The sequence below is a fragment of the Lepidochelys kempii genome, chromosome 3 (assembly GCF_965140285.1).
Source record: "Lepidochelys kempii isolate rLepKem1 chromosome 3, rLepKem1.hap1, whole genome shotgun sequence".
In the NCBI taxonomy this organism is placed as follows: Eukaryota; Metazoa; Chordata; order Testudines; family Cheloniidae; genus Lepidochelys; species Lepidochelys kempii.
The window spans coordinates 69,688,951-69,716,835 of record NC_136382.1 but is presented as its reverse complement, the minus strand read 5'-3'; the positions used below and the strand labels follow the sequence as shown (position 1 = coordinate 69,716,835).

Sequence of the window (27,885 nt, the reverse complement as noted above, 5' to 3'; positions counted from 1 at the left end):
TACCGCACGGTGGATCTAATTCATAGTCTTCCTCTTCCACGTATCCTGCAGAGCTGGCTGCTGTCCTCCAAAAGAAAGGGACAGTGTGAGTCTCTGGTAGAGCACATGGATGTGGGGTACTGTGCATAAGGGTCCCAGAGTTCCCAATAGGGCCAATCTGAAGGGTCAAAGGTTGGTGGGGGGTGCACCCTAGGGCACTGGGTACGCACATTCTCTTGGAAGCCCTGTCTGTGCTAACCTCCCTAAGTTGAGGAGTTGACTGTTAGTCTTAGGCATCTGATTCAGCCAACAAGACAACCAGATCTAGCCCCAGTGGTTTACTCCCACTGATACTGGGAGTAAATTCCAGCTTGTGGATGAAATAGGGGAGTGATGTCTTCAGGTGTTGACCTGAACCTCGTCTTCTGGGATAAATATGTAATTCATAAGGACCAGGCTTGAAAGTAGAGGAGATTGGAGGACCAGGAAGATTAAGATATCCTTTGTGGTAGCATATGTCACAGTTCTTCCTGGAGTACAAGGTGTCCCGGTTGTCATTCTGCCAGATCCAGTGCCATTACAGATACGGTGTGTCTTTTTGGGACTGCCTGGGTACTGCTGAGTAGAGAGTCCTGTCTGGAGCTCTTCATTGGTATTGGCAGTTGATGGTCCTTCGACTTAGAGGTTGCAGTCGGCACTGGTACTGGCTTTGCTCTGGTGCGCTTTCCCTTCATGGTTGGAAGGCCTAGGCCAACTTAAATTCTTGGGACCTGCAAACAAAGATTCACCCAACTTGAAGTAAAAAAAAAAAAAAAAGAAAGAAAAAATCCCTTCTCCTGGATACTGGATTAGAGGGGGACCTGTTTATATACCTGTGAGAAGCCTGAAATAATGTGTCTTTAAGCCAGGCTGTCATAAATATAAAGGGAAGGGTAAGTCCCTTGAAAATCCCTCCTGGCCGGAGGAAAAATCCTCTCACCTGTAAAGGGTTAAGAAGCTAAAGCCTGACCAAAATGACCAATGAGGAGACAAGATACTTTCAAAAGCTGGGAGGAGGGAGAGAAACAAAGGGTCTGTGTCTGTGTGATGCTTTTGCTGGGGATAGACCAGGAATGGAGTCTTAGAACTTTAGTAAGTAATCTAGCTTGGTATGTGTTAGATTAGGATTTCTTTAAATGGCTGAGAAAAGAACTGTGCTGAATAGAATGACTATTCCTGTCTGTGTGTCTTTTTTGTAACTTAAGGTTTTGCCTAGAGGGATTCTCTATGTTTTGAATCTAATTACCCTGTAAGGTATCTACCATCCTGATTTTACAGAGGTGATTTCTTTCCTTCTATTAAAAGTCTTCTTGTAAGGAAACTGAATGCTTTTTCATTGTTCTCAGATCCAAGGGTTTGGGTCTGTGGTCACCTATGCAAATTGGTGAGGATTTTTACCAAACCTTTCCCAGCAAGGGTTGGGAGGATTTTTGGGGGGGAAAGACGTGTCCAAACTATGATTCCCAGTAAACACAGTTGGAGTTTGGTGGTGGCAGTGGAGATCCAGGGACAAAGGATAAAATTAATTTGTACCTTGGGGAAGTTTTAACCTAAGCTGGTGAAACTAAGCTTAGGAGGTTTTCATGCAGGTCCCCACATCTGTACCCTAGAGTTCAGAGTGGGGGAAGAACCTTGACACAGGCTTTGCTTGAGAGCTCACGCTCAGAGGGGCACTGCTTGAGGTCTCCAGATGATGTAGAGGAGGCAGACTCCCTGGCCTGGATCTGACTGGGGTCTCATGGTTCCCTCCCCCTCCATGAGGTATTTCCTCGGTCTGAATGCTATTCTCTCCTCAGGGTGGGGCTGGGCAACAGATACTGTACTTGGCAGAGATATGAGCCTCTCTCCAAGGCAGAAAAGGCAGCACTGAATGGGACATAGCAGGGGCAGGAGACAGTTTTCAAATCCCAGAATTCCTGGCAGAGTCCTATTCCTGAAAGGGGAGACAAAATAAGGTCACTGGGGTGAGTAAAATAAGCTACACTAACTATACAAAAAAAATCACTAACTATATTCACAGAGATGAAGACAAACTTGATGCAAAGATACCTTTGGACACTGGAGGATTTTGACTCAGGCCATGCAGCAGGAAGAAGAAACTGAGAGGCAGTTGGTCCGCACTTCCCCTTACATTCTTGGTGCAGAGCAAGAGGAGAACTAGGGCAAAGATGCGGACCAACGGATACTGTTTGCAAGATTTTCCTGGTCTCGGGAGCACGCATGCCCACGTGTGGAATACACATAGGGACCAGCATTTGAAGAAGTTTAAGTTACGGTTTGACAAATGACTGGAATGGCTAGGGTGGCAATGCTGCTAACATACAGTGAGTCAGAACCAGAGCATCTAGCCTGGTTTCAAAAACCCAGCCAGCAACAGAAAAGATTAAGACATTTTAAGCTAGGGCAAAAATTTCTTAAGCATCATGCGCTAACCCTCTCAAAAATACTGAAAAGCATCTCAGGGAGCCCAAACAAAAAGGAGATTTTTAGACTAAGCCGTATCAGAGAAACTTCAATTTAAAGAGTTTTCAAAAAAGTTAACCTTGGGTATTTTTTCAGACCATCTTAACTTAAAAATTCCTTTCCTGATTTTCAACTAAGCTTCCCAGAAAATTAAGATGCAACATGTACAATTTCAGGAAGATCAGATTTCTTTCTGAATAACTGTGTGCACAAACTTGAAAGAGAGTCAGGCTTCTAACAGGAAGCTAGCTTCAACCTTAAATATGGGACACCTACCACCACTCAGTTTTCAATTTGGAAAATATGAAAAGTATTCTCCAGCCAATTTTAGTTTCTATGGCTGTTTCAGCCTTTAAAAGTTACAATTTTGATTGAGGAACAACTGTTTAGCTCTTTGATCCCATCTGATTTTTTTAAGAGCATACAGTCAATTTTTGAAATACTTACTGAATAAATACCATTGCTATCTATGTACTTATTATGTGATCACTGTAATACCTGAGCACCTAGAACTTTACAGGCTTACCATAGCAGGATTCAAAACCAGTGCCCAACTTGACAAGCACTTAATCTTCTGCATCTCCAGCTCTTCCAAGTGTTTGTATTTTGGTGGATTACTGTTGGTTAATTTATAGTAAATACTAACTGATCAAAACCAATGTTTTATATAGACCCTCTTATCAGTTACTTAAATCTGTGTACATTAGTTTCAAACAATTTCTAGCAAGCTAGTTAATAGTTGTTCAATTTCTATCCTATAACGCAACATTTACTACTTATTTGCTTATAAAGGCAACCTTTTATAGGAGAGAAAGTAAAATAGGATGACATTCTTCAAAACCGTATGAGGCATATTTAAGGACTAGTACTTTACTGAATGTCGCTTTAATCAAAGTGTTAGTGGATATTCTTCTATATTTAAAGTTTCAAAGAACACCTATAAATTAGAGCCCTGTTCACTTCAAAAACAATTACCTGAAGCTGCAGTGTATGGCTCAGTATGATTCAATGCATCTGAGCCAATGTAGAAATAGGGATGAATTCCAGGAACCACATATGTAACATTCCCAAAGTCAGTGGAACCTACGAAGAGACAATGAAGCTTGCTCAGTGAACAAGTATTATAATGTACATCTTTTAAGACAATTAAAAAAAATCTGGGATACACACCTGAACTGTAGTAAAACAGTACAGTATCACTGTCTAGATCATCATATCTGGTCATGTTACTAACAAAGCAGAGTCAATACTAGCTTGATTTTGCACTTCTATTTAACAGAAGTGCACATGGAACAAGTTAACACAGATCAGTAAGTGCAAAGATTTAGAGAGATCTGTTCCTCCTTGGGGTTAGTGGCAGGATTTGAGATGACTGGAGATATACGAGCATTCTAGAACCACTCTGCCCAAGGCTCTGTGCCCACAATTAGGCACTTGCAGAGATCTGCTAGTTGCTGAGCTTTGGAAGCCTTCTAGAAAACAGTAGCACCAAGTTGGTGCCATCCCTCAAGTGTGAATATACTAACGCAACATTCTTGAAGAACTTGATACCACAGTAAGCAGCAATTTCTTTGGTGTGGCTTCTATCTATTCTCATTTGTGGGAGTCTAAGCTAACTGTACAACTCAAAGTAAGGCTGAGGAATTCTAGTGAAACAAGGATTACAGAAGAGCCCTCGGAAAGTAAGGTCAGATTAATGTTTTGTAGATTAATGTTTTGTAAAGATGCCACATAGCAGTCCTGTAGATTTTTACAATGGGAACATTAGACACATGCCAGCAGTGAGGTCTCACCGCTCGACACAAGAGTTCCAACATCTTGAGGTAAGCATAGTATCTCAATACACAGCATAAGCGATTTAGACAGGTGCTGATTGGAAATGGGATTCCCTTCATACTGATCTTATGAAGTGTTTCCTACTTGCTGAATGACATGTCCTATCCATATATGGAGTCTAGTTTTCCCACTGGTGAGAATGAGGTTTTGGGAAGAATTTGCAAAAAAGAGGAATTCTTATTAGAACTCACTGCTCACTCTTATCACTGTGACTGGAATTAGAAAATTTGTCTTTTATGACAGATTAAATAAAGGGTTCTCTCAAACTCAAAAAATACCTCTATCAAGCACCGACAGATCCATGTCTTTGACCGGAAGGAAGGCATTACTAGTTCCTTCAGTCAATTCACCACTAAGTCTTAAAGACTACAACTTTCCTTTGTAAGGAGATAGATTCTCAAGTCTCTTTTGGGCAATCTTCATCTCATACATTGAGAACAGAAAGCATAAGGCTTTACGTGGAGCAAGTAGTCCACAATAGACAAAAGGGAAGCAGAACAGAAACATTGTTATCTCTTGCTCACACAATGAGCCTTTCCCATTTTAGTAGTGTGTGCTGAATAAACCCCAGTTTTGGCATAGCACATATCAGATGCATTTAAGGTCCAGTGGCACAGACTGTCAGACCATCTTCTTAGTCAACAATTCAGAGACCTGGGGAGACAAAATGGAGGCTCCAGGAGTTCTATGTGCTAGTATTGCCTAGCTCAAATCAGATTGAGAATTTGAGCCGGTTTTATTTTTCTGATCATTAAAAGAATATATGGAATTGTCAGACATCCTAGTACTTTTTGCCCCAGCACATCAGAAGTGATCCATAAGAGATTTCCTATGCATATCTCCTTTGGAGCAGAACTATAGGCATCTTTCTTGCTGCTGCTGACAAAGAGGTAAATGGTAATCCATCTTCTGAAGATCATTTCACTACTGACTTAGAAAGAAATCTGTGAGGAGCCTACGGTAGTCAGATGTTGAGACACCATCAACTCAAACCATGTGGTCAGACAACTTTTGCAAAGACTGGGTAATATTAGATTTTTCCCTTCTTTTCACCATCTTATGTTCCTCAATAGAAGAATACTATTTCTATCAGAAGTCTTCTGATCACTGTGCATCCAAGCAACAGGCCTCTGCCACCAACTAATCAGATTGCTGTCACACAAGTGGCTTGACCTTTCTAGTTGCTGCCTTGGTAGTCAAATTTGATTCAGGAAACATTAACTTTGGCTTGTGGTAGTCTCCATTGTGGAAATGCAGCCTTTGTGGCCACAGTGCTGTGCCAACTTCAACAGAGAAGTGCACCAAGAGGTCCAACTACTAAAGGGGCAGAAGTGGGCCTTGAAGCGGATACTGAAACTTTGGTCAGATTATTGAGCATATAATGGAACCCAGTGTGAGAGAGGCAGATGATAACTAACATGAATGGAGGAGGGAAAATCCAAAGATTTCAAGAAGCTTCACTATGGAGTCCTAGCTTTTAACAGGGATATTTTTGAGAACTGCTGGCTGCCTCGCAACCTGCCTTGGTCTCTTATGTTGAGGCTCTGCTTCATTCTGACAAGTCGAAGTATGCCATCATCTCAAGTGTTGGGGCCTCTTGCACACGAAGCTGTTGGTCTTGAAGGAATAAAAAAGATCTTGTAGTGAAGCTACACCACAAGGTGTAAGGGGAATCAGGTAATGGCACTGAAAGTCATAATGCACCAAGTCAAAGTCAGATCAGGTTCACACTTAGGGGTTTCTCCTTCACTCGAGGCTAGTTCTGTGCCAGATAAGCAGAGTATTGGAGTTTGCAATTTGAGGTACTTGAGTAATTCTTCAAAATGCTTAACCTTCTAGGGCAACACCTGCAAGCAGATTTGCATGTTTGACTTCTCTGATGTACAGACATTGCAGAAGCAACTGAGCAGCCTTCCTTCTCTGTCCATTGTGAGACCAGATATCCTAAAACAGTGTTTCCCAAACTTGGGAAGCTGCTTGTTCAGGGAAAGCCCCTGGCAGGCCAAGCCAGTTTGTTTACCTGTCGTGTCTGCAGGTTTGTCCGATTGCGGCTCCCACTGGCTGTGGCTCGCCACTGCAGGCCAGTGATGGCTGTGGGAAGAGGCAAGGGCCAAGGGATGTACTGGCCGCCGCTCCCTGCAGTCCCCATTGGTCTGCGGCAGTGAACCATGGCCAGTGGGAGCCGCGATCGGCCGAACCTGTGGATGTGGCAGGTAAACAAACCAGCCCAGCCCACCGGAGGCTTTCCCTGAACAAGTGGCATCCCAAGTTTGGGAAACTCTGTCCTAAAAGAATATATCAAATCCACATTGAACCTTTAAGTCATTAAGCCTCTTACCTTAAAAGAAGCAGAGACTTTATAAATAGTGACAAACACTCGATACACAAAATAAAGGCCAGGCCATAGAAAAACTTGAGTTTCAAGGTCTCCAGAGGCCAGTTCCCTAGTCAGAATTCCTGGGTTTCTCCCATTTCCCACCATGACCACAAAAGAGAAACACAAAAAGTTGTGAAGGACCCACCAATCTGAATGAAGGCCAAGAGGAACACAGTAAAAGTTATCCAAAGCCATTAATGCCGGATGGGATGAAGAAAAGCTAGAGCAAGAGCAGCTATAGAGGGGCAGCTTTTGCAGGGGAGCTCCTTTGCTGACCATGGTCAAAACTGGAAGATTCTGAAGGCAACTGTTAAGATCAGGAGGGAAGCGTGAATACCACTAGTGGGGAATTCATGCTCTTTCTTGCTACCATTGCCCTTATGGACCAAAAAAATTTAACAGCTTTGGGCATTCCATCTGTTTTGTGATGGAGAGTCAAGACTCAGCAGGGAGACTCTCCCCAGCATTTCCTCATTAAATTCGACACATTTTGGGCGTCAGTGATAGAAATGTTTTTTGGGAATTTTGGTCTCATTTAGAATTTTTAGAAAAAAAGCACTACTTTGCCTTTCATCTTTAGAACTTAGAGTTTCACCTACACAAACAAATTTGCAGTAATCAACATGAAAGTATGGGTTAATATAGTTGAAGAGTGTGATTTACTCATTTGACTTCCTTACTGAACTAAGTTATCTTAACTTAATTTCCCCTCTTCCCCACATTTCCATTTGGAATATAGGCAGTTAATAAGAAATCCTGATCAAGTTCTGACATTTTAAGTCAGCTAATACTCAAAGCAACCTTTAGGAGATCTCACCTCAAAAATGAGATAAAAACCAAGTTCCATGGTTACCTGATGGACCATTCAAAAAAGACTCATCTGAAAGGAATTTCATTCCAAGCTCCTTTCCATTCTCTATGTAAGTTTTCTCCAGGCTCTTGTTCTGAAGCACATTGTAGTAGTCATGCCTTCCACCTTTGATTTCCACCTCACCAAGAAAAGAGAATGGTTACATTTCCATACCAATACAAGGCTAAGTTTAACCAAAAATGTCATGTTTTTAAACAAATCAAAACTTCATTTACTTCTTATATCCTACGGATATTGAGAGCAAAGTTTAAGAGCGTCATTTTCTTTTCAAAAGGAGTGAGCCTTTGACGGTCAGCATTTAGTCAATTACTGCTTGGACCAAAAACGAAGTTTGGGGAGTTCTGACAGTTTCACACTAGGAAGCCAAGTTCCAGGAGCAAGAATCCTGGTGGAAAGCATCTTTAGAAAACAGAAGTTATCAAGACCTGGTCTATGCTACATTAGCTCAACATAAGTCGCCTTACGTTGTCCTATTTCTGTATGTGTCTATGCTCAAATTGGTCTTCAGCCAAAATAAGCACCCCATTACAACAGTAAAACCACCATGCTCCCCACCTCAAAAAGTGATACTACTGAGGTTGACACAGCACGAGTGTAGACACTGATTGAGCTGTGTCGACCCTGACAATGCCCCATTCCCTGCATCCATGACCTTTGTGGTCATAATGGTCAATTCCATTGCCCAAGGGTCACAGAGATTGGAAACTACACACTTCCTCAAAAATACCCCAGTTATTTTTGAAATGCCTCCTCCTAATTGGCCAGCATGGTGAGCACACCTAGCAGTTCCTTTGTTGGGCAGCTGCACACAACTGATCATGTTGGCTCCATGCAATAGACGCGCTCTTGTCTGCTCCAGACAAGAGATATTGGATCTCCTGGGCCTGTGGAAAGAGAAGAGACTGTGCAAGCACAGCTACAAAACAAACGTACAAAGGTGAACATCTAAGAAAAGACTGCATAGGGGATGCAGACAAAGGGGTATGACAGGGATCAGCAGCAGGAAGTGAAGAAACTGTGCCAGGCAAACCACAGGATCAGAGAGGACAACAATTGATCTGGTGCTGAGTTGTAGACCTGCTGGTTTTACCATGAGCTGTATGCCATCTCCGACAGATCCCACAAGCACTCCGCAGACCACCATGGATACCTTGAAGAAGCCCAACAGAGTGTCACGAGCCAGATGAAGGGGAAGGGACCTTAGATAAACATACATTTTTCCCTACATTTAAATTTAAAGATGGCACCCAGCCCAACCCAAAGTCAATACCTATGTCTTGTTAGTTATTCTTTTACTAATACAAGGAGAGACAGTGATACAACAAACAGAGGTACAGTAACTCCTCACTTAACGTTGTAGTTATGTTCCTGAAAAATGCGACTTTAAGCGAAACGATGTTAAGCGAATCCAATTTCCCCATAAGAATTAATGTAAAGGGGGGGGTAGGTTCCAGGGAATTTTTTTTTTTGCCAGACAAAAGGCATTATCTACATTTTAAACAAGCAATTTAATACTACAATCATCATTGCTGAGCATGAAGCTTGGTTGAGGTGCTCCTCTTGCTGAACTTTCTGAACTCTAAAAAACACATCTAGAGACTGTTTTGCTCTTTTTTCCTTGGTAAATTTCTTTATAGCAAGTTATTAGATGACCAATTCCCCTAATCACTTTGGAGCTGTGTTCCCTGTCAGGATCGTCACCACTCAGGATTTTCAAGCCAGCTTCAATCATTTGTTGGGAGGTGCCCCTGCCTTACCCTACACAGGCACAGCCCACTGGCACTAGAGATGGGGCAGGCAAGGAGGCTGAAGGTTCTGTAGGCTAGGAGAAGCACATTGCGCAGCAGCAGCAGCTTCCCTTACTCTGAAAGCACCACAGGGGGGAAGGGGGGCTCAACCCTCAGCCTGCGCACTCCCCTCTTCCCCCCCAAGCTCCCACCCTTGACCCGCCTCTTCTTCCCCTCCCCTCCACCTTCTCCCCCTTTACTTCGCACCCTGCGTCCGCTCCTCCCTTCTGAACACCGCAAGCCAGCGGATTGCTGCGGGCACGAGGCAGGGGGAGGTGTGCAGAGTCCTTCCTCCTGCCTGGGGCAATCAGCTGGCTTGCGGCGTTTAGGAGGCACAAGGACTTGGTGCGCAGGCTCCCCTGCCCTCCCCCCACCTCCTGCCCGGGGCAATCAGCTGGTTTGCGGTGTTCAGGAGGTAAGGGAAGCCTGCACGCCGAGTCCTCGCTCCTCCCCCCCTCCCTCAAATGCCGCAAGCCAGCTGATTGCTCCAGGCAGGGGAAGGCACTGATCCGCAGGATCTGCCAGCGGGCAGGAGGCGCTGTGGGGGCGGGAGGGGGGGGGGCGTAGGGAGGCTGCCAGCTTTGGAGAAAGCAGGCAGCCAAACAATGTAATAGTGGAGCATTGCACAACTTTAAATAAGCATGTTCCCTAACTGATCAGCAACGTAACAACGTTAACTGGGACGACTAAGTGAGGAGTTACTGTATAGCTGGTATCTGCTTTTCATTCCCTTGTATGCAGAGAGTCCATACAGAGCAGTTTGATTATGTACATAAGGACTGTCCCTTGTATCTTCCTGAGATATCTGGATTAAAATTTTCATGAACATACGCCACAATCCTCACCCAAAGATTTCTAGGAACTGTAGCCTTATTTCTTCCCCTGCAGTACCCTTTCCCATGCCACTCCACAATGAGTTTGGCTGAGACCATTGCAGTAAACAGGATAGTGGCATATAGACCCAGGCAGCTTCACAACACCAGTAGCAGCTGTGCTCCTTTTCTACACGCAGGAGTGAGATATCCACTAAAACCACCACTGCCCGGGGAAATATTCAGTGCCATTGCTCTCTACTCACACCCACGCAATAGGGCTGAAGTGTTCTTGTTCCTGAGGATTCCTTCCCCCCTCCCAGCAGGCTACACTTACCATGGCTAGGGTTGGAGAATGGGGCTGTGCAGAGTTGCTCCAAAGCTTAAGTCTTATTAAGGATGTCTTATTAAAAGTATTTAATGGGAAAAAAGGAAGGGAGTTTGAAATGTATCTTTCCGTTTCTGTTAAGGTATATCCAATGATATAGTTTTTATCAGCAGCTGCTGCGGCATTGAAGTATGCCCCTTCCACACCCACAAAACACCCAATTCTAATGGCAAAGAGAAAGAAAAGGACATGTTCAGTGAGATCCTGCAAGCCAGTGCTGCACCAGAGTGGGAACAAAGGACCTGGATGGGCAACATGGCAGATGGCACGGAGAAGGAAAGAGTGGACAGGAGAAAGACCCAGGACAAGGAGAGGAAAAATGGAGCAGGACATAATGGGTCTTTTCAGTCAGCAAATTCAGTTGCTACAGACCCTGGTTGCCAGACAAGTCAAAAAATCCCAGGCTCTCTGCCCTTTGCAGATGTTGGAGAACTTCATGGTAGCAGTTCCCTACATCCTCCAGCATATCACAGGTCATGACAGGCTGCAGCCTTATCCCTACCACTTCATGCTGGGAGACAGCAAGGAAAACCCAGCTTCACATATACCAGCTGTGGTTCTCACAGGTCAGTGTATATGTAGCCACAACAGATTACATTTGTGCACTGAAATAGACAAATATTTTAAAATTCTGTTCTGTTTATTTATCTTAAAAGTTTGTATTGCATTGCCTGTTTCTGCACAGAGTGGCAGAAACAGTGCAGAAAAACTTTTTTTTTTTTAAATAAAATCATTTTTTCACAAACACCTCTGAATGCATATCAGTAATCAAAGAACCCAATGCTTATAAATGTACAGCACCACAGAACTTATAGGTTCAGGAAACCACCCAGCCATATTAATAAAGGTAGAGCAAGCACTACATAATTCCTAACAGCACCCAAAGCTTCGGGCCCAGGCACAGAACGCTACTGTAACGGAGCATTAAAATGCTCTTGCAAAGCCTCCCTCAGCCATGTAGCTCCACACTGAGCTCTTGTAATGGCCCTTGTGTCTGGCTGTTCAAACTCAGCCACCTCAACCCTCCATTCTGGCAGCTTTTTCCCCTGTGCCTCACAGATGTCATGCAGGCCATAACAATATTTTTCTCATGGAGATTCAATCTAGTGAGTAACAACCACCAATGTACCGTCATTGTACCAAAAGCACATTCAACTGGTTTCTGCACCTGCTTGGTGCTGTCCAAGTGGCCAGCGTACAGCTTCCAGAGCTCAGAGACCAAGGGGTAGGCTGGATCCCTCAGAATCACTGTTGGCATTTCAGTATCACCAACTGTAACGCACCACTTAGGAAAGAAAGTTCCTGTTTGCACGTTTCTGAACAGTCCTGTGTTCTTGAATATGAATGTCATGCACTTTCCCTGACCAGCTCCCACTGATATCAATTAAACATCCACAGTGATCCAACAATGCTTGTATAAACGTAACAAAGTAGACCTTCCTGCTGATGCACTGTGTGGGCAAGGATGTACGGTGCCAAAATAGGGATTTGTACGCCATCTATCACCTCACTGCAGGTTGGGAACCCCACTGCAGCAAATCCATCCACTATGTCCTGCACATTGCCAAAAATCAAGTCCTCCATAGCAGGAGATGACTAATGGCTCTACACACTTGTATGACAATAGCCATGTGGGCATAGTTAAAGTTAACTAAATGTAAGTTAAGAAAATATCTGTTTTATGGTTTGTAGCTAGTATGGAAAAGGCCCCAAATCAGGAAGTAGAAGGTCATGAGAATAAGTAATATTGCTTGCAGTGTGGGAAAGATGTATGGTCCAAAAAGTAAGTGAAAAGCTGCAATAAGACACAGGAAAATGGTCTTAAAAGAAACAAGCATAAATCTTCCCATGGTTCTACTGCTAAGCGAGGAGGACTGGGGAAGGAGATAAGAAAGGAAGGCCTTGGAGGAAGGAAAGTAAGATGGATGAACTGCTTCAAATTGGGTTTTTGATAAAGCTGAAATTAACTGAAATCTCTGAAGAGATAAATTTGAACGTTCTTTGGGAGACCCTTCCTGACCATTCTGGGGCATACCAGAATGCACGGTCATCCCTCCTCTGGCCTATTCGTAAGTATATTGATCATATGCTTATGAATATTGTTACTGTATTAGGTGTAGTGACTGCTTATTTTTAGGCAGTTACACATTTAAAGCAATTGTATAAATAGCTATTTGGCCTTTGGATTTAATAAAGGAATTATGGTTAAATTTGTGTCTGGTGGTTTCAGACACTAATATTAAGAATTTCAAATATTAATAATTCCAACAAACCCCGACCACTGATTTTTCCAGCTCCAAAATAATTTCCCACTAAACAGTAGCAATCTAGCATAGCAAGTTCCAGAATGCTATTGCCACTTGCTTCTCCACTGTCCATGCAGATCTCATTCTGCTATGTCTGTGAGGGAGAGGAATTATTTAAGTTAAGCGCTAAGGGATGTAAACTGGCCATCAACAAGTTTAGCCTTGAAATTAGACAAAGTTTCTAACCATGAGAGGAGTCAAGTTCTGGAACAGCTTTCCAAAGGGGAAAGGGGAGCAAAATACCTAACTGGCTTCAAGACTGAGTTTGGTAAATTTATGGAGAAGATGGTATAATGAGACTGCCTACAATGGCATGCAGCTGATCTGTGACTGCTGGCCGCAAATATTTCCAAAGGCTGGTGATGGGACACTAGATGGGGAAGGCTCTGAGTTACTGTGGATAATTCTTTCCCTGGTGTATGGCTGGTGGGTCTTGTGTACATGCTCAGGGTGTAACTCAGAGGTTCTCAACCAAGGTACACGTACCCCTGGAGGTACACAGAGGTCTTTCAGAGAGTACTCCGGTCATCTAGATCAGTGTTTCTCAACCTGGGGATTGCAACCCCTAGGGGGGTCGTGTGACAAGTTTAGGGGGAAATCGCATGTGCAGGGCTGGTATTAGAAGGTGGCAAGCAAGGCAACTGTCTGGGGCCCCAAGCCACAGAGGACCCTGCAAAGCTAAGTTACATGCTTCAGCCCTGGGCAGGGGGACTCAGGCTTCAGACAAGACTCACAAGTGAAAAACAGGCTCAAGTATCACACTGAAATCTAAGTACAATACAGTAGAATCTCAGTTATGAACTGTCCGGTCAACCACACCCCTCATTTAGAGCCAGAAGTATGCAATCAGGCAGCAGCTGAGGAAAAAAAAAGCAAAATACAGTACAGTACTGTGTTAAATGTAAAACTACTAAAAAAAATATAAAGGGAAAGTTTAAAAAAAATTTGACATGGTAAGGAAATTCTGTTTGTTTCATTTAAATTAAGACGGTTAAAAGCAGCATTTTTCTTCTGCATAGCAAAGTTTCAAAGCTATATTAAGTCAATGTTCAGCTGTAAACTTTTGAAAGAGCCACCATAACCTTTTGTTGAGTTACAAACATTTCCGAGTTAACCTCCATTCCTGAGGTGTTTGTAATTCTGAGGTTCTACTGTATTTATATTCCAATCAATTTTTATAATTATATGGCAAAAATAAGAAAGCAAGCAATTTCAGTAATAGTATGCAGTGAAACTTGTATTTTTAGGTCTGATTTTGTAAGCAAGTAGTTTAAGTGAGGTGAAACTTGGTACGCAAGACAAATCAGGGGGTACATCAGTCTGGAAAGGCCTAGAACCACTGCACTAAGATGAGTGATCTGCATTTCTGTTCCTGCCAAAATGCCTGAAACAGAACAGATAATACAAACCACTTCCCCATCAGTTTAGATGATGATTTTGAAAAATGAATTTGCAAGCAAGATCAACATCAGGTATCTGCTGCATTGAACCTTGTGTAAAATTGTGGTTACTGTTTGCAAGAGGTGTTGCTGCTGAAAAAAGCAGAGGAGCTTGATTGCAACATTACATTCCATACATTTCAGTTTGAGTGAAAGGCACAGCACAAACACCTGCTTCTTGGCTGTGACTTGTCACCTATGGGCTGGCCTTGGTGGTTTGCCATAGCTCAGAAGCAGGAGTGCCACATGCTTTCAGGCTGTCCTAACCTGCAGGCTATAAAATGCAGCAGTCACTTTGCAGGCTTTACATATGCAGATTCCGTTGTGTGCTGTCATCCCTTCCTGCCATCACCTGCTCCCCAGCCCTGCCATTTCAGAGGATGATTCCAAATCATTATGTCTGTGGATTTCTTAGCTTTTTCCTGCTTCAAGGCGATTCCCATCTTCTATTCAAATGTCAGCCCCCAGGGTCTGAGATGAACAGGCGATCCTGTCCTTTATCCAGCTTCATGGAAGCCAATACTTTTGTATCTAACTCCTGGAGTTTTTTGAAGTACACTGTCCTTTAGGGAGTCCCCTCAACTCACACAGAAGAGGCAGGGCTAGTTTGTGTACTGCGACATTTCAAGATGAAAGGTTGTGGATCCAGCCATCAGCCTCCTTGCTCAGTATCTTACTCGCAACAGCTTCATGTCAGTTATCCCACATAAAAGCAGATGGGTGCCCCTGAATCAACTTTGCTGAAGTTTGTCCATTTAATGGTACCTTTTCATAGGCCAAGTCATTCCTTTTGGGTTAAGCTTCTAGCCCAAATGTGGACAAAACACAATGTGCTTTAAAATGCTGTCAAGGACCAAATTCTGCCCTTTGTTAAACCCACACAAATTCCTGAAGGGTTTGTCTGGGTGTAGTTGCAAGCAGATGAAGCATGCGGTGATGATTTCACTCAAAACTCGGTCTGCAAAAGTCAGATATGGGGATATAATAGCAATTCTATTGTATTCAGGTTCTTCTGCCACACCCAATACCAAGCGCATACTTTATGGGCAAGAAGCCGGGCAAATAGACAGCATTTGTCAGACATCCACTGCTTTACACTGACATACAAATCAGAGCAGAGCAGTTGGTTTTTAAGTAAGACATGATTTGGAAGTTAATAGTTTGCAGCTGTTGACCACCTGTGTTTCCTGAGCTTTTGAATCAGAAGCATCTGTACATATCAAAACAGCAGGGAGGGCGTTACCAAAATGGAAACAGTCTTTGGCTAGCAAGATTGAGAACCATTGTCCCAAGGGACACTAGACAGCCTGGGCAATCTGTGGTCCATGAACCCCTCAGGGTCCACAGACTACATTTAAGATTTCCAAAGGGGTTTACACCTCCATTCAACTCCATTTTTTAGCAGTTCACAAACTAAAAAGGTTGAGAGAGAACCACTGATCTAACTGATCACCATACTTAAAGTCTGGAAGGAATTTTCCACAGGTCAGATTGATAGAGACCCTGGCAGGTTTTCACCTTCCTCTGCAGCACTTGCAGGATTAAACTAGTGTAAATGGGGGATTCTCTGTAACTTGAAGTCTTTAAATCATGATTTGAGGACTTCAGTAGCTCAGCCAGAGGTTAGGAGTCTATTACAGGGGTGGGTGGGTGAAGTTCTGTGGCCTACAACGTGCAGGGGGTCAGGCTATGATCATGATGGTCCCTTCTGACCTTAAAGTCTATGGTCTGAGTTGGACGGCTAGGGTGAGCTCAGCACACAGTTGCAGGAATGTTGCCTTTCACATCTGAACATTCTGCAACCATTGTCCATAGTCTCAAACCTGCATTACAATACAATCCCACCACTCACTGCTTTTTTCTTGGGTCCAACAATGGTGCTCCACTGTCTGCAGCTGCTTCCTGATCACCACTAAGTTGTTTTTCACTTTGTCTCTGAGCAAAGTGTTCTCAAAGAAGTCATATCCCCTGTTGCAGTACTTCCAGTGGGTCTGCAAATACAGGAGAATCATGTATCCTGTATCTGAATGTTCACAAGAGCAGCACAGAACTCTGTGTGCTCCACGCTTCTGTCTGAGATGGCAGACACTAAGAAGTGCTGAGCAAATTTGTGGCACTTTTTTTTTTAAGGCGCAAAAATTATGGGAAATGGATGGCACTATGAGATGGAGGAAGTTGCATACTGGGAACTTGACCCCTAATTCCCAGGAGATCTCTGTGCAACTAATTTCTACCCCACAACACACGGAGAAAGTTTCCCAAAAGGCATTGCCCTGAACGGCAGCATACTGGGATATCTATCTTCACTTTTCATCAATACAAGCAAGCCTGCTGAGTACACACAGCACGGACACAAGCAACCAAATAAGTATATCACTTGAGCAGGTACAAAGATTTAGCAACTATACATTTTCTGTCGACCAAAGTTTGTAGTGTAGACATGGCCTAAATAGGCTTGTTTCCTCTTTATAATATTGCCTCAACGGATCCCCCATTGTAAGTACAGTAGAACTTCAGAGTTACAAACACCAGAGTTATAAACTGACCCAACTACACGCCTCATCTGGAACCAGAAATACACAATCAGGCAGCGCTGTGTTAAATGTAAACTACTAAAAAATTAAAGGGAAAGCAGCATTTTTCTTCTGCATAGTAAAGTTTCAAAGCTGTATTAAGTCAATGTTCGGTTGTAACCCGAAACCCATAACGTTTTGTTCAGTTATGAACATTTCAGAGTTATGAACAACCTCCATTCCTGAGGCGTTTACAACTGAGGTTCTACTGTAACTAGCAAGCTGGGCTGCAAGTCATTAGATAGATCACTAAAGACTCAATCGGTTTGATTTCTCCCATGCCTAATTCTGTCCAGATAATAACAGCCCTTTTTAACATCCACAGTAGGGTTCTGGGTGAAGCTAGATTGCCATGTGGTTTGGAAAAGACACAGGCAAGGAAGCCAGAGAAATGGCTTTGGTCAGAGTTTACACTGAGGCCTTGCTGATTTACCTTCATTATAAACTAGCCTTATTGAAATTCTTCTCTAACTGGAGCAAAGGCCAGTAGGGAAAGCAATTTTCATTAAGAGCCTTCCATGAATTTTCACTTGGTCCTCACTAACTCACTCACTATGTATTGAGGCTACAAATTAATTAGCCCCTTTACAACACAACACACGAACACACACACACACACGTTTCTGTCACAGCAATATGGCAGACAGCCACTAGCTATACTTTAAACTACAGTCTCAGAAGTTAGAGATAAATTGCAAGATGTCCTGACTTGGTCAAGACCGATACAATTTTTTTTTTTTTTAAACCTGAGTGAACTATTGGGAACACTTTTACTTATGGCATAAGACTGGGGAAAGCTTCAGTTGAAAAATCTAGAATATTTAGAATTGTAGCAACAAAATCTTTTTCAGCACATAGTAGAGTAGCGGATTAGTACTTAGAGATCTAAATTTTAGGTTGCTTTAAAAAAGGTAAGGGTGATACAAACCATATAAATGAAGACTTAGGCTCCCATTTTGGCCTAACTTCAAAATGATAAAAATAAATGAATCAGCTCTAGAATTCTTACTTTGCATTCTGTGGCCACAGCTGCTGCTTTGAAGCAATTTTCAGCTCTCTCTGTCAGAATGGCAAGGTCCTTCAGCGAAGGGGCACGCAAGTAAAACTCTAGTTCAGTGTAAGAAGGGATGATATTAGGTTTCACGCCACCATTTTTTATTATACCTACAGAAGAGAAGAGCCCAATTATTGAATGTTGCAAAGGATCAAGCCATCTTACTTACTGTCTTATGAAGCTCCTCATTTATAGCTGCACACATAAAACAAAAGTATTAGAAATAAGGCATCAGCTGAGCACTAAGTACTGAGAATAACCATTTAAAAAACTTTGAATTTGGACCCAATTACTTCCCCTTGCAGTCTGCGCAATAGAAAGGAGTATCATGTGTACAAGGTGGGTGAGGCAATATCTTTTATTGGACCAACTTCAGCTGAAAAGAGAGAAGCTTTCACAACATATCATGTATACAGGCTTCTTAGGTTGGTATCACTGCATTCTTTTGGAGACAACTCAGTTATTCACCTTGAGTTCATACACACAAAAAAAAGGCAAAAGTAGCATTTACAGTTCTCCCCTGCTATTCACCGCAAACATTCTAAACTGCGAAAATCTTGACAATGCTGGGACAACAAGAGAAATTAAATGAATGAATATGTGACAGAAGTTCACAGATCAAAACGTAAGCACTTAGTTTAAATATAGCCAAGTACTTCTCCAGAGTTTAAGTTACAAAAGCATACGTCTTGATTTTCACATTCCTCTTGGTTACAGCCATACTGGTAGTGTTAAGTTAAACTTTTTAAAAATAGTATCCTTACCTATGTTACAAAGACCGCCTTGGATTCAAAAACTCTAGGGGTTTTTGAAAGTTTACTTTATCATTTATGCCATGTGTTGCTATTTTGCTTTGCTAGTTTGAACAATGAAGAAAAGATCAGTTGGCTTCCCGTCAACTTCAGGTTCTCCTGTTTTAGCACACTGACAAGTTTAAATTAGTCATTGCAAAGTAATTGGCATTTGCTGTAACAAAGGAAGCAAACTCGCTAATATCCTCATTGACTCTGGCCATTCTTTGGAAACATCTCCATTGATTTTAAATTTTGTAAAATCTTATTTTCTTACAAAGCCTAATTTGAGCCAAGTTTGAACAGAAAATGTTCCTTCAAACAAATGGATACCAGTCCATCATGTCCAGATATGGGAACGGAAAAAGCCAGCTAACGAATAAAGTTATTTCTTGTTATATGTTCTACACAACTTACTCAGCAACACATTAGATTTCTTCTCTCCACAACAGATAGCTATCTTTTGTTATCATAACTTCAGTGGGAAGAGACCTGTTGCTAGTGTTCCCATACCATACCTGCCAGTTAATATAGCTGGCATGATTAAGACTCCAACCAAAGCTAAGAAATCACCTTGTGTTAGTACACTTGAATTCAAGGGCCGTTCAAAATATTGTGAGCACTACCAATTGCTTACTGTAACTGGCACCTGGCAGGGTAGGGCTATCAAGAGGCAAATGTGAACAAGATCCTGTAGTCTCAATACACAGAAATACTGATTCAGAATGCGAAAGTCCTGAAAGATATGGCAACCAAATGCTACATAAGCTAAAGTAGAAGAGGAGAGCACTGCATGCAATGGTGGCAGAGGCTTGGAGATAAGAATAATGGATGGATGCCAGCAAAAGTTATTTTGCTCAAACAAGGAATTGGCAAGTGGGCAGTCAAGCAGATTTGTGCAATGCACACACTACAATACGTACTTTTTCAAAGAAAGAAAGCACAGGAGAAAACTGTTTAAAGATGTGCTATAACACATTAACAAAACTGGAAAGAGTCAAAGAACAAAATACTGATTTTCCTAGTACTTTTGGCAAGCTAGCAACATCTGGGGAAGAAAAATAAGCCTGCCTGGAATCCTAGCCTTACTCTTCCCCCCCCCACCAAAAAAGTTAATCTTTCAAAGTATTGCTGAAGGGAGGTCTCAAGATATACTTCAGTTTGACATTAATCAGAGGCCTAAAATATATATTTTAATACTAGAGGATAGTTTAGGACATTCATTTTACAAGTTCAGGTTCCTTGGAAGGTTATTAGCTGTTGCCTCAACTAAGTGACAAGATCCTTAAACCTTTATCAAGGGAAGCTTTTATTGCTCATGTTACATCTTGTTCCAGCTGGTCAAGTTTCCCTAAAAACGTTGTTTCCAGTTTACAAAGCAGTTGTATGGCTATAGTAATACCAATAGAGCATCTTCACCATTAGTGTCTTGATTCTTAGACAAGTTTGGCAGTTAAGTGCTACATTTGGTTTGTGTAAATATTAAATCTGTATTAATATACTAAGTGTCTCATTTGTGTAAATGTAGAGGAAGAATGCTTATGACTTTAGACCATACTGCCCTCCTATTGGTCCGCATTCAACAGTTTATACTAAATGTTGATGGTACCATAGAAGTTCCCTTAGAAAGGTATTTGGATGAAAAATGTAATTATTTCAAATTACTTTTCCAGTTAAATGTAACAATGCAATATTTAGGATTTTTTTCAGTCAGTATCCAAACAGCCAGAAGTCTTACTTGGTGGACATAAGATTGAATGAAGCTCTCTCACCATGAACTCTCCAGGTTGGTTTCATTTGCTGTCTTAAAACTGACAGATTGTTGTATGCAAGAACAGCAGCGTCTAATGCATTTATTCCTTCCCAAGGATAAGCAGCAGCATGAGAAGCTTTTCCATAGTATTTCACAGTCACACTAGGAAATAAAAGCCATGACTTATTTGTTTTTTGTCCACTTTTAAAAACTAAAATCAAAGTCCCTTTGGATTCACTCAACAATGATTAAAATTTTATATCAATGTTTTTGAAACATACGATTAAGCTGTGATTTACCAGGCCCTAAACTGTCGGGAAGCTAAACACCTTTAACCACCAACGCATAGATCCTGAAAGAGATTTAGAAATTAAGTTTGTCCTTTCCCTCCCCAAACTCTGCCAACACTCTAAAGTTGAAAACAAAATAGAAAATGCACTATATACATTTAAAAAGGTTAAGAACAGATCTGTAGTAAAAATAGCTATATCCTGCTATATAAATTATTGCCATCCACTTCTTGCCAGCAAGAGTCCTACTATGCACCTAACCATTTAATAATAGAAGCCAGGGTATGGGCTAGCATAAAGCCTCTTTTACCTCCTCCTCAGAAATTGGTAGCGTCTCTAGGGCAGAGGTAAGATGAGCCAGAGAAGAAAATAGATTTGAAGCAGGATGAAACTACATAGAAAAAGGTTAAAAGGAAGTCCATTGCAATTTTTTGTGCTTCCCCTCTTCTATATGTGATTTATAAGAATATGCAGTCAGAGGAGGATGATAGATGTTTGAAATTCAGATAAGTAGATAAAAAGTTGTCTACACACCATTAAGGCAGATTTCAACAGGATTAACATGTCTACACTGCAATCAAAAAGGTGTGATTGTACCTTTAATCTAGCTAGCATAACTAAAAATAGCAGGGAAGCCACTGCAGCTGCATCACCACTAATATTTTTATCCATTCTAGCTAGAGTAAAGCTAGCATAGGTATGCCTACTTGAGCTGCAATCACACCAACTGCAGTGTAGACATAGCCAAAGAGGTCCAGGTGCTGGTTGCCAACATGGACAGCAATTAGATGCATTGTACAAATAGCATAATTTACTCTGAAGTTCCTTATTGACAATATCAAATCTATACCTTTAAGTTCTTGCCTATCTGCAATCAGTATCAACATTTTTCCTTAGCAAGAACTCATCATGTTTTGAAAACAAACTCCTTAAGGCTATTGAAGCTTTAAATTAAATGTATTCCCAGAGCAAAAAAACACAACCCTCTGTAAATTAAAGAAAAACCATGAAATTTAGACATTCACAAAATTCAGAGTAAGGGTTAAGATAAAGAAAACACTTGTCCATGGGATAGAATTTGTAAAGTGACTGAACTGTTAGCAGCCTATTTCCCTTTTACATTTGTTTTCATTCAAATCTTGATGTCTGAAGTCTTGTATTTGGAGAAGATACTACTTGCAGATGAAACACTGAACACATGCACCATTAAACATGTGCACCAGATTATTGGTTTTTATAATTTGCACCACATGCAAGGTATGGCACTATGATGCTTTGCTAATACCCCTTTGTTCTTTGTGTGCGCTTCCTAGAGCTCCATTATCTGGGCCTAAGAGGTTTATAATAACAAGACAAGTTCACTGTTTAATGACACTTGTCAATTGGTGGCACATAAAATAATCTTCAGCATGCTATCAGTAGAGCATGTGCTGAATGTATAGTCACAAAGACTACTAAAATCAATATAACCATTGTATACTTCAGAGTACGGTATTCTAATGATCACTAACGAAATGTGTTTTATTGACGAGTAAGTTTCTGGTTTGGCAATAATAGAAGGTCATAGATAAGGGATTCAAATTACCTTAACTTTGCCCTTTAGTGATCAGATTATCACTAAGAAGCAAAATTCATTTGGGTGCATCAACTGCAGCCTTTCATACTTGCAAATGTTTAGGATTATTATAAATTTAATCTTAACGGATTTGTTTTAATACAATGTTCAAGGAAGCAAATCTGAAACTTGGAGCAAGAATCTATGGAACCTGGTACAGAATGGAAGCCTGTTGAAGTAATGGACAAAAAGATTACTTGAAGTCAGTTATAGGATACATCTGGCCCAGGTGCTTATGACCTAAACCTCTTACCCAAGGGCACAGATTCTGGAGAGCTTCCTGACCTCTTCCTAGCCACATAAATGTGGCAAATAGTAAGTTCCTAGATTTTCCATTATCCAGTAATCCCCCACTGCAATGGAACTTTATTGCCTTAGAGAAGTGAAAGTTTGGCTCAGGTACCAGGGAAAGGATATTGACAGTTTTCCCTAGAGATATTGTTGGCACCAACTTGAGAATAATTGAAGGAATGTACAGGGAATAGAGCCACAAGATTAGCGGTGGAGGGGAAAAGGGGCAGAGAAGATACCAAGAGTGGGTTAAGAACTCTGGCTGTCAGCCAATAGCTGGTATTAGGCAAGAAACAACAGTTCATGGGGTAGTTTGAGAAGGGGGTTGCATACCCACAAACAGGAAGAGGAGAGGTTTGTTTTGGGTTTTTTGTATTTTTCAACTAAAGCTGATGTCCTCACCAGTCATGTATGTCCCAAATCTGCTGGAGCCAGACCACCCCATTCTGAGGTTTTGAGTTAACAAGAAAACCAAAAAACAACCCACAAACACCTTCTTGAGTATTCCCTCCCCCCAACTCAGTAATGGAGTATGAACTAAATCTCACCAACATTTTTGGATGTACATCATTGAAGTTTCCAGGACAATCCATTTGAAATAAGACATGGCAAAGACACAAAACAGTCTTTAAGGAGGTGATTATCAGATACTTTGTATAAATTCAGTGTAAGGAAAAAATTATAACTTGTGGCCAGAAGACATTAGCCGAAATGTAAGTTAGCTTTGAAGATCCTTGGGGCTAGTGATGGCAGAAAAGAAGCCTCAAATATGGAGGTGAATGCACCTCTAGTGTCTTAAAACAAAACCTGCACTGTTACAAGCCCCAAACATACATCCCATCTTCCTCCCTCCCGCCTGACTCCAATTCCACAAATTATACCCTAGCCTTTAGAAATGCAGAAGCCTAGCACAAAAGTTACTCAGTTCAAATGATTGGGTAGTTTTTGCAAGGCTGTAAAACTGTGCAACCTGAACTTCAAAATGAAGCCAATCCATACCATAAGCATTCTGGGGCAAGAGAGACCATTTAGTTTAACAACCTATCAGCTTCCTAAAGAGCCTTTTAACAAATATTTATTCAGACATTCAAACTTTTGACAGCCTTTCATCCAAGGCAAACATTAAGCCTCAACAATCCTATCATCGTTTTCCAAATACATGAACTGAAGTGAATGAGCATAGATGTGACTTTTGCAATGGATAGCTGGGAATAGAGCCCAGATCTATTGACTGTCTATCCTATGCTCGAACCACTAGTTCAAAGATCCCAAAACTGGTCCACAGGAGGACTTAGTGATGGTAAACAGGGAGCACACCATGTTTCACGGTGCTTGCTGTCTTTCTGGTTTCTACCCAATGGAAAAGTGGAAGGGGAGAGGAAGTTAAGAGCAAAAAGTAGTGTGCACAGTTTTTCAAAGTAAAAGCACATATAACTCTAAAGGCAACAATATAGACTTTCCCAACATTACTTTTCCATGCAGATTCTGTTGTTGCCACAGGAATATAATACAACCTTGCCTAGAAGATGAGATTTTTCACAAGAATCTGACAAAGTGATCCATGCTGTGACAGCTTGAGAACTCCCCCTCCCCCACAGCACTAGACAGTTCACTTCAGAACAGAGAACCAGATCCTTTTTGTTCAACAATACAAAACTAAGAATGAGGTGATTAAGGAGGAGGCGAGTGGACAAGAATCGGAAGTCTATTAAATGAAAATCTGTCAAAAGAAACCATAAGATTTATAAGTTATACATTTACATTAATGAAGTTTCAGGTATAGGAAGCAGTTAGCATTTGCAGAAACATACTACTGACTACAGTCTAAGATCAAATAAGCCTTAAATATTTCTAGAGGAAATAATAAGTTTGAGAAAATACAGACTGCAAAATCTTGGGCACAGGCTACTCTATTTTACTTCCGGAGGATGGGTCCTTGAGATGAAAAGGGCAGGTTGCAATCAGTCCCAGAGACACAGATGAAGGAGGAAAAAACCTCAGAGACCAAAGACTAGTTAAATCTTCTGCTTGAGAGAGAAAACAATGTCTTTTCAGAGATACTAACCTAGAGGCAGGCACTGCCAAGTTAATGTGAATTTGAAATCACACACTTTCATTACTTTGTTATGAAACCTGGAAAGCTGTGCACTCATATAGGATGTAAGTAAATTTACTTGTGAAGAGGACAGATTATTTCTGGTGAACTACATAACTTTTATTTAAGCAAATCTTCAAGATTAATTTGAAGCAGAAGTGGGACAAACTGGTTGGCTACCAACAGGGTAAATGGAGAAAAACAATTTTTACAGCTTGCTCTTGAATCCTTGGATAGTACCTGTATATAAAGCCATGAAACATGGGTTCTTCAAGAAAAAAGCATTTCACGCTCTTGAAATTAGTGGCAATGTTGTTTTATACCAACTAGCTTTCATTCTGCTTTAGAATAGAGAGCAAAGTCATCTCCAATTCAAGAGTCTGAACATTTCCCCCCTTCCAATTAAGGCTAACAGTGCTTTAGTTTGAACACTATTGTATCTATCATTGTGGATGGAAACAATCATACTTTGGAAAATATTTACTTTTTAATTTTACTTAATTAACTTTAGAAGGCTTTAAGATGCATGAAAATGTTTGTTTTGGGATATTTTAAAAGAATCAGTCCAAGGGAGAATAAAGAATTTCAGGAAATTGAAAAATATACAGCTTGCACAAAAAGACTGCATCTTTGAGCAATAAAATACAGCAAATGTCTGAGAAAGAGAATTTTGTGGGACCAACATGGACAAATATTTTCCCAGAAAGCATAATATGCTATATAACAATGCATTATTTCTAACTCTGAATTTCTGAATTGCAGAGTCAGGATTTGTGTTGGCTTCCTTAACTAAGCATGACATATCTAAGTTTTATCAATTAAATGAAATACCACTTGCTACCCTGACTAGATACTAACTCAAATTCTTGTAACAAAAAACATAACAGATGCAGGCCTGAACATTACATTTTAGAAGAACACAAGAACTGGGTTTCAGTGCTCAGTACTGAGTACATCAACTTTCTCATGAACTGACTACATATTATATATGAGGAATACCAGTGATTACCAGACACCAAGTTTAACCACTTTAAAAGCAGGTCTCCCTTTGCTGAAAAGGTTCTGATGTACAGAAAGCAGAAAAAAAAGTCTTTCATACACCTTACTTACTCATGCTCAGCCACATCAGGAAAATAAGCAGCATCATCTTGTGCTGGATGGGCCATAAAAACAACATCCAGATCATCAAAAGCACCAGCTTCTATGAGATCTATTTTTCCGCCTCCACCTTCTTCTGCAGGAGTCCCCAGCACTGTGATCTAGAAGAGAAGGTTAGGGGTCAGCAAAATTTTCAACAACCTGATTTTGTTGTACACAGTTGTGCTGTACATGCTGGCCCCAGAATGTTATAGAGACAAGGTGGATGAGGTAATATCTTTTATTAGACCAACTTCTGTTGGTGAGAGAGACAATATTTCATGTTTACACAAACCAGTGGAGGGAGCCTGTATCACCCCTGCCCTGTAACCTGGGGTGTTTTGCAATGCCCTGCTGCTGTAGCCTCCAACCCTGACGGCTCACAAATAGCCACACCTTGCAGTATAACAAAGGCTGGTGAGAACCAGGGTGTCAGTGGCAGGCTGCAGTTACATACACACACTTTAAGAAGAGCTCCCCGTGTCTCCCTCGCCCACAAGAAGCCGGTCCAATAAAAGACCTTACCTCGCCCACCTTGTCTCTCTAAACACACCTGACTGGCAGAAAAATAAACCCCACAGGGATGGGCGAGGGAATTACTGAGCAGACATGCTGGAGACCCAGGCTTCTTGGTGTCTTTGATGGCCAGGAAGAGCGAGCTAAGGTTGGAAAATGAGAGGCTGTATTGGGCAGCAACGGGATGGGGACCAAATTGGGCCAGCTCCCCTCATTCCCCGGGCAGGTTCCCCCTGGAGCGACGGATCGCCCACCTCCCCGCCGGCTCTCACCTTCACTGCGGCGGGAGGCGGCTGGGGCAGACTTTCCAGGGCGCCCTTCACGCCCAGGGCCGCAGCGGCCCCCACCTCGGCGATGAGGTTGTGGCCGCAGGCGTGTCCGATCCCGGGCAGCGCATCGTACTCGCACAGGAAGCCCAAGTGCAGCGGCCGCGGGGCCGGGGCGGCGGGGCCCCACTCGGCCCGGAAGGCCGTGTCCAGCTTGTAGTGCGGCTGCACAGCCCAGGCGGCCCCCGGCAGCTCGGCGCAGGCGAAGAAGCGGGTCATGGCGCCGTGCGCCTGGTGCTCTTCGTAGGCCAGCTCGGGGCGGCTCCAGATCTCTCGGCTCAGGGCGCTCAGCCGCCCGGCGCTCAGCTCGATGCACTCCGCCGCCCGCTGCTTCAGCTTCCCCAGCGCTGCCGGGGACAGGGCGGCGGGGCCGCTCCGCGCCGGCTCCTGCGGCCCCATGGCGCCGCCGCGAGGGGTGGGCGGCTCGGAAACGGCCGCCGCGAGCCCGGCCGGAGTCTGCCCTGCCCGGAGCGTTACCCTCCGCGCCACTGGCTCTCTCTGAGCGCAACGGCCCGCGCCGCCCCGCAAATATCTCCCCTGCCGCCCGCGGAGCTTGCTGGGAAATGTACCTCTCCCTCCCCCGAGGGAGCGCCTGACACTTCGCGGCTGGATTTCAAAAGTGACGGGAGGAGGGGCCTGGAGTGACTGTATAGCCTGAGTGACAGGTGCACGGTCCGATACCACACATCGAGGAGGGGCAGAGGGCGGGGCTTCCCCCACAGCTTTCTATCTCTGACCCCAATACCCAATACCTGTGCTGTGGGGTACTGAAGGGGCGGGGGAGGGGAAGCTGCGGCACCTAAGGGTGGGCGATGGATTTCCCTCCCCGATGCCGTGGCCTCAGCTCCTTGGCCTAAGATGGTCAGTGGGAATTCCTGAGCCTGGGGAGGTTCTGTGACCTGGGTTCCAGGGGCGTCAGACTCCATGGTCACAATGGTCCAGGCTGTCCATTCGTCCGGATTTAAACCCCTGGTTCTGCTAGACCAACCTTTGTCCCCTGGCTGGGGCAGAGATACCACGGGACGTGGTTTTGTCCGGTATGAGGGGGACCTCATAATGCAGACTCCACCCCCACCAGCGTGACCTCTCACACACCACGTATATAACAACCTTGTACCTATCTGGAGACTGTGATCATATCCCCCTC

General features: G+C 42.7%; 1 protein-coding gene across 5 annotated transcripts in view; it reads right to left on the bottom strand.

The window, feature by feature from the left end:
• The window catches only part of PM20D2 (peptidase M20 domain containing 2), a 66,743-nt gene extending 39,391 nt beyond the window's left edge, over positions 1-27,352 (bottom strand). Inside the window, exons 1-7 of one of the 5 annotated variants that reach the window (XM_073336709.1) lie at positions 26,685-27,352; positions 25,870-26,018; positions 20,488-20,630; positions 17,880-18,034; positions 7,548-7,683; positions 3,457-3,564; positions 1,842-1,951 (exon numbers count right to left, since the gene is read on the bottom strand). In XM_073336709.1, coding sequence (XP_073192810.1) covers positions 1,842-1,951; positions 3,457-3,564; positions 7,548-7,683; positions 17,880-18,034; positions 20,488-20,630; positions 25,870-26,018; positions 26,685-27,137 — 1,254 coding nt within the window. In that variant the 5' untranslated portion in view covers positions 27,138-27,352. The remainder of the gene's footprint in view (positions 1-1,841; positions 1,952-3,456; positions 3,565-7,547; positions 7,684-17,879; positions 18,035-20,487; positions 20,631-25,869; positions 26,019-26,684) is intronic. The other 4 variants (XM_073336711.2, XM_073336706.1, XM_073336704.1 and 1 more) reach the window with 4 other exon arrangements.
• Between the last annotated feature and the right edge of the window lie 533 nt (positions 27,353-27,885).